This window comes from Channa argus, chromosome 8, assembly GCF_033026475.1.
Source record: "Channa argus isolate prfri chromosome 8, Channa argus male v1.0, whole genome shotgun sequence".
Lineage (NCBI taxonomy): Eukaryota > Metazoa > Chordata > Actinopteri > Anabantiformes > Channidae > Channa > Channa argus.
Window position 1 is genome coordinate 15998610 of NC_090204.1, and position 13030 is coordinate 16011639.

Here is a 13030-nt window from a genome sequence, read left to right on the forward strand (position 1 = left end):
ACATTTCACATTTTCCACCTGAAAGTCAAAGATCTCAAATGTTTTGTGAGTAGTGTACTGTGATCATGTCACAAGGTATATTTAGATGTTTCCAATAGTGATAAGTAAACACATACCAATAAATATAATTCCCTGTTGTAGGTGAGATTTAGATTCAGCGTATCAACATTTTAAGAGTGTTAAACCTCTCACAGCCTGCATACTGTACAATGTCTCTCCGATAGCAGAACTTAGTGACAGTGGTGCAAATTTTAGCAATCATGTATGTGTGATATACAATAACACTATCAACAAATTTCACACACTAGTGGTGTAAGACTGCAGAAGAGTCAAAGAGAAATACAAATTTTATTTGTTGCACAGGAAAACACAGTACAGCGTGACCACGCTGGAATACCATGCGATCAAGTCTTACAGATGTGTGCTTGTCTCATGCAGCATGCACTGAACAGAAGAGTCCACAGGAGAACACGTGCGCATGTACAATAGGTTGAACTGCCAGTTTGTCCGAAACAGAGAATGTTTAACACCAGCTGAGAGTGTTGTTGGTGCTGATCTCCAGCGGTTAAAGCTCACACCTCTTACTGATCTGACATGAATCTTTCAATCGGTTGAGATCAAGACTGTTTGCTTTCACATGAGAAATTAAGGGGAAAAAAAAAAAAACTAAAACAACTGCAGATTTATTCCAAACATGAATATATATTAAGTGTAATAGTAATGTGCTCTTTAACTGTGAAGCCAATGAGTTGCAAATAAACTTAAGTGGGTATAAATACACTAATTGCTTCTCAGCTTGGTGCTAAATTACTCTTCAAGAACATTTTGCTCAAAACAAAAACATATGCAATTTTTATGACAGTACTTTTTTTTCTATATATCCAATAGGGTACTTTCATCACATACAGCCACATGATATAAAAGGTTTGTTCACTGTAAAACAATTCTGTCAGACTGCAAATATAACTAAGCCATACAGGGATCTGCCTGTGTGGTTCACTAATACAACAGCATCCCGTAAAGTTATCATCACAAGAATTAAGGAACTTTTAGAGAAGGAGGAGCTTAAGTAACACATCAACAAATCTGATGCCATGTTATAAACAGAAGACTTGAGAGAAAGTTGGTACAAAAGCCAGCAACAACCAAGAAGACAATCAACCTCAAAACTCCATCTTTGTAGTGAAAACGTACATTTAATCGGTGCTGGATGTGAAACACTGAATCCCACTTAGAAAAAAACTGCTCATTCCTTCCATTCAGACACGTCTAAAAATCTTGGTGCCACAATTTCATTAAACACAACCTTGTTATCAAAATATACATCAAATATATCATCAACAATACAGACAGAACATTTGTTCGCAGAAGCCCTGGATTTGGATTCAAAGTACTGTAAATTTGTCACACTGTCATTTTCAGTATACCTTCAACATTTGGTTACAAAACTCATGTCAAAATACATTAGTGCAGTTTCTTTCAAGATGTAAACACCAATACACAGTAAATTAAGTAGGAACAGGCATAACGCCATTTAGGCATAGTGTCTCTCACATGCTTGTGAAAAAACAAACGTTAAACACAGGAAAAAAAAAAATTAAATAAAATAAAACCTCCAGACATAATGGCAACAGTTTCCAGGTTCAAATGTATCATTAAAAACATAAATCCAAAAAAACAATAGCTGTATTGTGCCCCTTGTGGCTTTGAAAAACACCTTAATTTGGCAGCTTTTTTCATGCTTTGGGAACAACTAGCCATTACAGCAAGACACAGAGCCTTCCTGAATGACCAAAGCAAAAACAGGGGAGGAAGCAAGAACTACTTCAGGATAGCTCTGTGGTGTTGTGTCACACCAACTTTGTATAGAATACTCATGAAAATGAGTGTACAGCATCCAGAACTTCATACTCAATATTATTTTTCATACTGTTGAGACTTCAATACCAGCAGGAAAAATTATATAATGCTGCGCTGAGATTACAAACAACATAAATGATTTAAACCGACATGTCTGTCTTCGTATATATGGCTTAGAGGACACTTTGTAATGTTTTCATAAAAGAAAGTCATTGGTTATCTGTAAACTGACATTACACTGACTCTGTGCACATTTTAGAAAAATGTGCACAGAGTGGGGAACATGATTAACAAGTCAGTGGATATCATCATATTTTGAAAGACTGATCAGAGAAGGCCTCACAACCAATGTACCAATGTTTCTACTTTCACAGTGACCGTTTCATGGATAATTCAAATGAATGGAAGAAAATTAGCTGTGCAAAGCTTTATAGTTTTTCCAAAAATCTTTTTCATTTCCCTCAGCAACCTAATTAGTGCATGGTAGCTTTTGCTTTGACCCTTCTGCTAATAGATGTATTGCTGTGAAAGGTCACATACGTAGTTACATAAAAATTGTTACATAAAAACAAAACAGCCATGTCTGAAAATGGTTTAGAAAAGGACACAACCATGCGGCACATAGCATGAACCAAAAATCATTCGCAGGTTTATGAAAATTAAGATTGAACTGTTACTGAAAGCTGCACTGTTCGTATTTAAACAGACACAAAGGGGAAATAAAAGAAGCATGACTTCAGCATCAAAAATAACTTATCGTAACTATTGGTCCAATTATGCCCGGAATTATCAAACTACTCTGTACCACAACCAATTCTTTAAAAAATAGACATTTATAGAAAAAAGGACATAAAACTACATATTATGGATACAAAAATGTTGAGCTTTGGCTGCTCAACAAATGAGAACTTCTATCTTTCTTTGTTACTAACTCATTAAGTTTACAAATGTAATAAATATGACAAGGAAGTCTGCAATGCCTCGAATCAAATATTTACAATAAAAAAAATTCAAGTAAATCTCCTTTCAGCTTGACAGCTTTGTAAATGAGTTTACAGCTTCCACTTCATCTGACTTAGACTAAATAGCACTTTCCTCAGGACTGTTGCATGTTACACTTGAACAGACATGAGAAATTAAAATGAGTAAGCTGTCACTTCCTCTGATGCCCTTTTTGTGGAGTTTCCTCTCTGCACTCAGTTTTCTCTGTTGATGGTCCAACTTGAGGACCAATGGAAGTGGTTTCTGCTGCCTGACTGCAGCCTTTTTCAGTGACAGATTGACCTGCCTGTTGCTGCAAAGATGAAGAGACACAGACATCAAGCTCCGCTGCCTCTATGGTTTCCTCTCCGTCTGAACATGGCTCCCATTCATCTTGTTCCTCGCTCTCTGTTGAGCCCTGCACGGCGATCTGGGGGACCAGGGTAAACCTTTTCACCCCTGGCACTTCCAGCTCCACCTCCTCACCTGTCTGGGGTCTTGTGACCATCCAGACTGTCCTGTGCTGCTGTGGCGACTGGGCTTGTGTTTGAGTTCCTGGAGCTGTGGTGGTCACTGTAACTGTGGTGTTGGTTTTCTCCTCCGGCTCATCAAAGCTCACTTCCTGCACTGCTTCTTGCTTCTTAAAGGAGTCTCGCCGCTCTGATAGGTTGAGCTTTCTCATGACAACCAGTTGTTCTGATCGTTCAATGCCAGACTCCCTCATCCTTTGGCTGCCAATGTATCCCCCGAGTCTGCCATGCTCCGACGCAATGTAGGACCCTCCACAAACCCCGTCTGGCTCCGAGTCACCCAGCAAATCCCCTTCACCGTACAATGGCACTTCCAGAGTATGCCTGCGGGGGGCATAGGACTTCTTATCAGCATGATAAACTCCGGACAGCTTTTCAGCCGACTGCACCCTCTTCAACAGAGGGGATCGGGGTGGTTCAGCACTGCGTGGCCGGACAATGTGTCTAACAATGGTGGGCGACGACAATGTTTTGCCATGATATGTGGTGTGGAGGTGTGGAGTTTTGGTGAAGCCTGGTAGTGGGGAGGGAGAGCGCTGTGGCGAAAGAGGCTGGGTGGATGATGAGGAAGAGTTACAGGCCAGGGGTGAGGGAGGAATGTTGCTAGTTGACTTTCTGCGACCCACCTTGTTGTAGCGCTGTGTGCTGAGTTTGGAGCTCAAGCCGTGGAGTGAGCTGGGTCGGATGTGTGTTGCGGGAGAACTGGGAGAGCTGGAGCAGGGAGATGTGCTCTGAGGAGAGTTATTTTCTGGAAGAAAGTAAAATTATTCAAAACAATGCACAACACAAGGCCGATTTTTTTTTCTTCATTATTTCACACAAATCGTGAATTTTTTTTACCCAGAAGAAACATTTTATTTTCCATTAACCCTGAAGCTCAGCTCACCAATGGCCTGATGGTCGGGTGCAGGGCTCCTGCAAGGCGTGGAAGGACCTGGGGACAGGCTGTGTGTCGGGGAGCCTGGAAGACTCTCGCTGGAGGAAACTGAGTGATGGAGGCCTGAAGAGAAGCTGCGACTGCTGTGCATTACTGTGCTCTGCTTAGACAGCTTCTTCATGATACTTCGGCGCCTTGGAGAGGACAAAAAGGAAGCACTGTGTCATTTGGTGAGTTGAGCAATGGCAATAACACAAACTTTAGCTTTTGCAGCTGCAACAGGTAACTGATCAATAAAAAGAAATTAATCAGACTGAGAGAAAACATAAAAAATTGCAAAAGAAAATATTTTTATCAATTCTAATGTAATTGAAATAACAACCTATACTTTTCTTTTTTTTTACATTGTGCATAAAGCTGCACTGACTTGAAATGAAAATATTTACTGATAAAATTAATCATACCATGCAGAGAATTTAATTAAATCAGTTTAAAGTTGCTACTAAACTGTGTGTTACACTAGAGGGAGACAGAAGACTGATGTTTCCCATTTACTTGTTCAGACATCACAATGTTTAACACTGCAGAGCTGCACAGAGTCAGAGATATGTCTGATTCTCACCTGTCGTAATTATCTCTCCTCTTGCTCTTCTTGCTGCGACGAGCCATCTTGCCTTTGTGTTTGGTCTTCCTAGCAGGACCTACTTTGATTGAAGTGTTTTCCAGTGCTATGGTCTGCAGAGATACTTTGCTGCCACTCTGCACATTTCAAAAGGAAAAAACAATTATTAATTTGTTCTAAGGACAAACATTGACACCATATTTTAAATACACGTGGAACCTGCTTACAACAGAAGCCTGAGTTGTTTTACCTTCAGTAGCAGTTCAATCATCTCAGGGTGGACAAGACCTTGAACAGACTCTCCATTCACGTGGGTGATGAGGTCTCCAGTGCGGAGACCTGCCTGGTAAGCTGGGCTTCCCTCCTCTACACTCTGTTAAGAAGCAACATAGTGAGTGTGAGGAGGGAGGTTTCACTGCATTACATAACCACATTTATATACCTCTATCCTGCAAACAACTCGACTGGAAAAAGGTGGAGCTTTGAGTCTTAGGTTGCACTTACTGACACCATGTGATGCACCGTGTAGACATCACTGTCACCCATGTAGACCCGAATGGCCTGCACGGTGAAACCATACTTCTTCCCTGAGGTATGGATGACGATGGGTGGCCCCACACTGCCGGGGCTGAGCGACAGATCCCGATTGGGTGAGGAGTCACGGGATGAGGGGTTGGAGGACAGCGAGCGTGGGGAAATGGGACTGGGCTGGAGGCCGCCGGGTGGGTCATCTGAGACAAACACAAGTTTTTCAAACATATATATTTGACTTTTGTCATAGAGTTACAAATAACCATACAATATATTATTCTACAATTTAAAATATACCTGTTTACTAGTGTTTACAAACGTTTAGCTAAGTAATGAAAGATCTAGTAATCATCTGAATTTACGGCATTTTCCTACGTTATGATTATTTGGTAACCTTTTCTTTCTCTTTAAATCATATTGTAAAAGCTGTCATCTTGTATAACACCAGTTAACCCTGTTGAAATAACTTTCTATACCTGTAGTAATGATGAGAGACAGGGCCGACACAGAGGCAGACTTAGGAAATTTCCCTCCACAAGGATGCCTCTGTCTGTCCGGGGTCTCTAGCTGGTTACCGAAGCGTCGAGGACCAGTTGGCTCTTTGGGGGATGAGTGCTTGGCCCCGGTGCTGTTGCTGCGAATCCTGATCCGCCGAAGGTTTGAAACAACCACTTCAGCTGCAGGTAACACAGGTTAAAGTTCACCATATGCTCACAGATCATGCCTCAGATGGAAGCACTGATGCAAACTGCATAACATAAAAACATGTCCAGAATCACCTTCATCATCAGTGGAGAGGGCAAAGCGCGGCATCGTCTCCAGGCTGTGGGTGCTGCTCATCACCAGAGGGCTGGTGCTCCTCTCAGACTGGGAGGAGCTGGAGGAGGCCCGAGGACGAAGGCTACAAACAGTCAAAGACCAGTAAGACACATTAATAACCTGTAAGTAGAATCAAGTGATCACACCAACATTATGTTTTGACTGAGAACTGGTGAACTGTTCATTTCCTACATTTTCCGATAGCAATTTTCATGTACTCTGGCAAAAGAGTGCAAAGTGATTAACAAGACAAAAAATAAGATTATGACAAGTTTTAAAAAGAGTTATGACATGCAGTACAATCTATTTTAAACAGCCCACCTGGCCATGCGTCCGGCATGTCTGTGCTCCACACTGCTTTCTCCTGGGCTCAGAGAAGGACTGAGTCTGCCCACATCCACGCGGTCCTCCTTGTCCTCACTGTGGCTGCGGTCGGAGGAGAAGCTCAGGTTGGACGGTGTTGCCAGATGTTCTGTGCTGCTGTAAACCTGGAAAAAATAAAATAAAATAAAAACGAAGAGGGTGTGTTTAAGTGAGCTTGCCTGAGTGATGCAGAGCTGTGACACTATGTAATCTAAAACCTAAAAAGGAAAAAGCATACTCTCATAACCATATTACTGTAAAGATCCTTAAATACACTTAAAATCCGAACAGTAGTAAATTAGTAGTAAAAGATTGTCCAGAGCTCGTTTCCCAACACATACCTTGCTAAAGCGATGTGACCAGGAAGCAAACTGTCTGATTTCCAAGGAGGACTCTTCATCATTAGTTTCCTCATCCTCGTCAGATGCTAAATGATGGTAGCGTTCTGATCGAGCTGAAAACACAAAAAACAACACTACAATTTTAGACATAAAAGTATTTTTTTAATACACAGAGCCAATTGTGTAATGTTGCTATTCATCAATCATTGTACTATCCCAATGCCAAAAAAGTAGGGAAGATTTTATTTAAGTTTCACACATCTTCTCAACTTTTTTTTTTTTTAAATCAATGATGTTGATGAGAATTTTTATGTTAAGTGTACTTCTATTGTGGCAGTAAACCCACTCTTTGAGCCTCAGAATTAGGATATAACAATTAGACATAATTTCAGATAGAACCTACTGTCAAAATAGCTGGTGTCATCCTCCGCTTCCAATTGAGGGATGAATTCAGCTTTCTGCCGCAGGAGTCCATTCCAGTCCAAACCCAGGAAGAAGGAATGCTGTTTGACCTCTGAGGCTCCGCCTGTAACCACACAGTTTTTTACAACCATTTATTTAAGTTCAGAGGACAAAGCTTAATGATCTGTATTTTTAAAACAAAGGTCATCAGGTGGTTCTCATTTACATCACAAACTCTAATCCCAGTTATGAACTTTAAATTTCAATTTCAACAGTTATTTTTAAACTTTTCCCACCAGTTCCCAGTCGGTCTAAAGGGCTCTGCCTCAGCAAGCGGGTGATCAGATCCTGGGCATCAGCAGGTAAGGCATCATCGCCTTCTGGCCAAATAATTTCATCTGCCAATTACATAAAAAAAATAAAAATAATAAAAAAAAGTCAGTCAGAGGATCACAAATAAAAGCCACAATAAAAAATGCTGATCTTTGCTACTGTTTTCTGTTTGGTAATAGAAAACTTCTGTCTTCTGTTGGGCCATGACATTTGAGCAGTTAGCGCAAAGGGAAAGGCTGCTACTAAACAAAATATCAGAAAAAAAAACTATAATAAATTGTTTAATTCTAATCTATACTGTGATGTTAGAGAAGTTTGAATGAGATTTTCTGACTTCTGGAATACAACCCAGAAACTCACTTCAGCTCTTTATGCAGATCATTTTTTGGGTGTCTCTGTGACTGGCACTCACCACTGACAACTTGACCAAACAGTTCCTCAGGAGTGTCTCCAAAGAATGGGACACAGCCTACGAGAAATTCATAGAGGATGATTCCCATGGCCCACCAGTCCACAGGCTTCCCATAGCCCTGCCTGAGGATCACCTCTGGAGCAATGTACTCTGGGGTGCCACACACCTGCACATGGAAATCATCACAGATCAGTCTGAGCTATTTAAGCTTCCTTCACAATCACTGCAGACACAAATTAGAGCTACAGGCAAAATATAATTTATTTCCAACATCTTAAACTGTGTCACCTGCTTGTCAACAAACTCTCTTGTGTCCATGTGACCCTCATACAGGTTGGTGGTCATGTTCATGAGGCCAATTTTTGACAAGCCGAAGTCTGTCAGCTTGATGTGGCCCATGGATGTAATTAATAAACTGTGAGGTGGAAGAAAACAGATTTCCAGTTACAACTTTTTTTAATGTTTGAATAGTCAGTACTTTCAGGATTTTCTCCAAGTACATGCAAGGAGAGGAGATTAGCTCGGAAAAAAAAGCTTTCATCAGGAGTTTGGTAGCAGTGGCTTTGTGTTCTTACTTGTCAGGTTTGAGGTCCCGATGCACAATGCCATAGTTGTGAAGGTACTCTAGGGCCAGGACAGTTTCAGCAAAGTACATCCTTGACATTTCTACAGGCAGTGGGCCCATGTTCTTGAGTAAGTTGGCACAATCTCCACCTTAATCAAAAATTTGAAAAGGGAAAACATTAAAAAACTATTATACTATTTTTTATTTCCCTTACTCCCTCTGTTACCAAACCACTGTGGCCAATTGAACACACAAGCCAAAAAAAATAAAAAATTATTATTATTGGACATTGCAATTTGGAATCTTTAACTTCAGTGTTGGCCGCTTGTAGAATACTAAAAGTAATCCATGGTAGTTACACTTTACTGTCACTGTAGACCACTTGTTTAGACTAAGCTAAATGCTGGAAATGTAAGAGAACAACTATGGCGGATGCCCTCTACTTTACCTTCTACATACTCCATCACCATGCAGAGGTGACGTCGTGTCTCAAAAGAACAGAACATAGAGACAACAAAGGGGTTCTCAGCAAAGGTTAGGATGTCCCGCTCCACAAATGCCTGCTGGATCTGGTTTCTCAGGACAAGGTTTTGTCGATTTATCTTTTTCATAGCAAACCGTTGGCGGGTCTCTTTGTGGCGAACCAGATACACAGCCCTGTCAAAAATCACAATAGAGATGTTATCTTTACGGCTATAATCTCATTGAAAACATACCTAGTTTTATACCTACCTAGGAAAAAAACCTAGTTTTAGCATCTTCACATTAAATTTGAGATTTCCAGATACATTTCTGAATGAAGGGGCCTTTGCTGTGTGATAATAAAACCATGATTATAGCCAGAGAGGGTGGCATTTTTGCCCTTCTTAAAGGGGATATGAAAGTGGAACTGCAGTGCACTGTTTATTGTTCTGACAGTCTGAAAATTCATAAAACTACAGATTTTATTAAGCCAAAGTCAGAGAAAAGGACCACATGCTGCTGCATAATTAGCTGAAAACCACCTTGCCAGGCTCTGAATGTTTGCTCATGAGGAGGAAATTTGTTTCTGACAACATAATTACACATAATGCATTCACCTCAAGATCACTTGGCAATTATTTCATCCTCCAACAGCTACAAAGGTTTGTATGGAGCAGATTTTTCAAGGAAACCTTTAGAAATCTTTTTGAACAAAGAACCCAAAAGGTGCTTTTTGACTTTTTGGCACTTTCCTCTTACCCATAAGCTCCATTGCTGATAAGTTTGATGGTCTCAAAATCACTCTCAAGAGGTTTTCGTCGAGTTGGTGTCAATGTCTGTGTGGCTTTGTTCTATGAAGAGAAAGAAGAAATATGATGCTAATGGGCATTTATTGGCAAATTAGAAAAAAAAACCCAAAAATCTTGGAAACATTAGTTTAGAAGGTGAATATCCAACATAGTTGCCCAAATACTGAAGTTTTCATATTTTCTTTATGTATTAGAATCAGGGATTATAGAAAGATATATACACCAGACTTGACTTGAATTCAGCATTTGTTGTGATGAATGTATTCCTTGTTTAATTCAAGTGATTTTGGGTTTAATATCAACTTAATTTCTTTTTCCTTATGGTTTTATATAACCCACCTAAACACTCTGACATCTAACATATAGAAAAGTATAGTAGACATTTTACGCTATAATGTGTCACTGTGTGGAAAGCAAAAAAAAAAAAAAGCCAACTTCTTGATTCTCTGCAGGGGAGCTGTCAGCTGTTTTAAAAACCTCTCTTCAGTAAAGGGCATGGTAATAAAATTACCTCCACATTTGCATCTGGTTCCACTGACACTGAAGGACTGGCATCATACTGTTCAAGCTGTACCATGTCTAGAAATAATGGAGAGAAATGTTTTTTATTATTATGATAAAGAATCTTCAAATCTCACCATTAACTCTTCTTCCTCCATATGTCTCTCTATTTTTATAGATTGTTAGAAGATGCAAAACTGATCAGAGGATTTTTTAAATTTGTTTTATTTGTTGCAAATGTTATTTAGCTTCACAGAATCAGGTTTTTGCAGTTCTTGAACAGACTAAACTGGAATTTCAGGTTACACTCACACTACATAACTACTTTCTCCAGTCTGGACTGTTTTATACATGATTGCCTGTACCTATCCTTTATAGGATTTATCTCAAACCCCATAGCTTCACAACACATACATGGACAGACTAATTATCAAGGTTTTGCATTTATAGCAGAGAATTTCTTTACCTTCCAAAGGATCCCTTGTCAGACCCAGCTGGCTGATGATGTACCGCGGGATGTCAGTCTTGATTCCCTGGCCGACTTTAGCATGACCCTCTGCAGCTTCCAGTAAGTGGTAAAATTCTTCTGGGTCAAACTCCTGTTAACAAAAACAAGGCACTTCAATGTGAACTGGCTGAATCCAATATCCTGAAGCGATTAAACTGCCAGCAAGACTTGCAAATTGTCAAACAACTCTATTATTATTATTATTATTATTATTATAATACCAACCCATTTCGGCACGTAACCTTTGTCAGAGTCGAGTGTGTGTGTGTGTGTGTGTGTGTTTGATATTTAAAAATATTAAATTCAAAATTTAGAAGTCTAAAATTTAAAGTACCAATGCCACCTGTAAAAACTCAACAGCCCTCATTCACAATTGCTTTCAATCAAAGTAATCTAATTTTCAATTAGGAAGAGATTTTCCCTTTCTCCACATACCAGACACTCGAGGAGTCGAGCCGGCCGAGAGATTACGATGAGGATCTTCCTCACCAGCTGGGTGATGACGGTCACTTCCTCACTTTCAGAGCGCTCATAGGCCTGGAAAACAGTGAGGGAGTAGGGGCAAAAAAAAAGAGTCACATTTATTTATGCCATATTTAAAAAACCTACATGGGAATGGGTGATGATGAAAAATATGACACACAATGACCAATTATGGTGCCATAAAAAAAAAAAAAACTTTGCATACCCTTTGGTTTTTAAAATTAAGCGTGGGTACAGCATTAAGACAAAATAAAAACAAACGCTGCTTGATGAACTGTGTCAGAGCAGACATGTTAAATCATGAGGAAATAAGAATAATCACTGTGTGGGTGCACTGAGTCATCCAGATGTCCATTACATATAAAAGGCACAGCCAGAAACAAGGCCCAAAATCCAATGTAAGAAAGACAGCATTACATTTTTCCTCAGCATGTTTAACAATCCTCACATGGTCACTTAGTCGTAGGTCAGTTTGGATATGAGCATCAAGTTTAACTGGTGAACTGTGTGCTAAGCAATTTGATGTTATTCCCAGAGATCATCTGGTTAGTACTGTGACTTATTTTGTTTCATGAATAGATGGTGCTCTTTTAAAAGGTTCACAAGATGAGATGTTCTACTCATTAATACAAACCATCTTATATAAAAGATCAAGCAGCAGCACTTTTACACATCACAGAAACACCTAAGATGACAGATATACTGACACAAAATAAAAAAAGGCTAAAATTAAAAACTACTGTATTCCCATATTAAATTGAATAACAAAAAAGAAAAAGGAAAATGTCTGAAAATGTCATTCTATACTTAACTGTTTTTAACAACGTGGCCTTGGCACAAAGTGAATCTTGTGTGCATAGGACAGCATTTGTTTCAGAGTATGGGAACAGACTAATCAGTTGAGCTGGAGGTACAGCAAGTTGGCCATGCCTTCTGTCTGAGAGCATGCCAAGAAACACGGGAAGAGGTTGCTATAGAAACTAACGTTTTATTTCAACACAAATAAGACCTGTGACAAAAGTACCTCTCACCATAACTGACAAATGCCTCTATCCACTAATCTGATCTACTTTGAGTGCATTTGCGTATTTGAACCAGGCTCCATCAATCCATTTTCATAACGTGATCATAGTCTACAGTTGAGCTTACATATAGGAGCTCATTATCTGAGGGTTAAAGCTGAATTATACAATTCAAAAAAGTTTTTTTATATACATTTCTTTGGTAAAGATAAATGTTATTTTTACACATATAGACTGTACATCAGTCCTAAATGATACAAATCAGTTTGCAGTTTCTCTACCTCATGAAGCAGCTTCTCCAGCTTCTCCTGCAGCTCAGCAAAGTAGCGGGAAGTAACCAGGCCTTTCTGGGATTTGTCCAGACAGTCTCTGACCAACTCGACCAACTGGTGTTGGATGAAGCCCAGCACCCCGTCAGCCAGCGGGAGGGAGCTGTCTGGAGAGCAGTGGGTGACAATTTCCAACAAGCGCTCCTCCATCTGGGCTGTGGCCTGCAGGGAGCAAATACAAACAAACACACTCAGTTGAGACATTTAAAGGATTAATAGTTTTGAATTTTAATTTGCCCAACACCAAATGTCCAAAATATTTCTGTGGGTGGGTTCATAT

At 39.8% G+C, this 13030-nt stretch overlaps 1 protein-coding gene across 10 annotated transcripts in view; it reads right to left on the reverse strand.

The window, feature by feature from the left end:
- Nucleotides 1-329: 329 nt before the first annotated feature.
- The window catches only part of mast3b (microtubule associated serine/threonine kinase 3b), a 32853-nt gene continuing 20152 nt past the window's right edge, over nucleotides 330-13030 (reverse strand). For all 10 annotated transcript variants that reach the window (XM_067512584.1, XM_067512583.1, XM_067512577.1 and 7 more), the window contains 20 exons: nucleotides 12703-12912; nucleotides 11352-11453; nucleotides 10875-11007; nucleotides 10419-10486; nucleotides 9858-9949; nucleotides 9085-9293; nucleotides 8647-8785; nucleotides 8360-8486; nucleotides 8072-8237; nucleotides 7623-7724; nucleotides 7328-7450; nucleotides 6925-7037; nucleotides 6542-6708; nucleotides 6181-6302; nucleotides 5878-6078; nucleotides 5375-5601; nucleotides 5121-5243; nucleotides 4871-5007; nucleotides 4258-4442; nucleotides 330-4119 (listed from right to left, as the gene is read on the reverse strand). In XM_067512584.1, coding sequence (XP_067368685.1) covers nucleotides 3014-4119; nucleotides 4258-4442; nucleotides 4871-5007; nucleotides 5121-5243; nucleotides 5375-5601; nucleotides 5878-6078; nucleotides 6181-6302; nucleotides 6542-6708; nucleotides 6925-7037; nucleotides 7328-7450; nucleotides 7623-7724; nucleotides 8072-8237; nucleotides 8360-8486; nucleotides 8647-8785; nucleotides 9085-9293; nucleotides 9858-9949; nucleotides 10419-10486; nucleotides 10875-11007; nucleotides 11352-11453; nucleotides 12703-12912 — 3852 coding nt within the window. In that variant the 3' untranslated portion in view covers nucleotides 330-3013. The remainder of the gene's footprint in view (nucleotides 4120-4257; nucleotides 4443-4870; nucleotides 5008-5120; nucleotides 5244-5374; nucleotides 5602-5877; nucleotides 6079-6180; nucleotides 6303-6541; nucleotides 6709-6924; nucleotides 7038-7327; nucleotides 7451-7622; nucleotides 7725-8071; nucleotides 8238-8359; nucleotides 8487-8646; nucleotides 8786-9084; nucleotides 9294-9857; nucleotides 9950-10418; nucleotides 10487-10874; nucleotides 11008-11351; nucleotides 11454-12702; nucleotides 12913-13030) is intronic.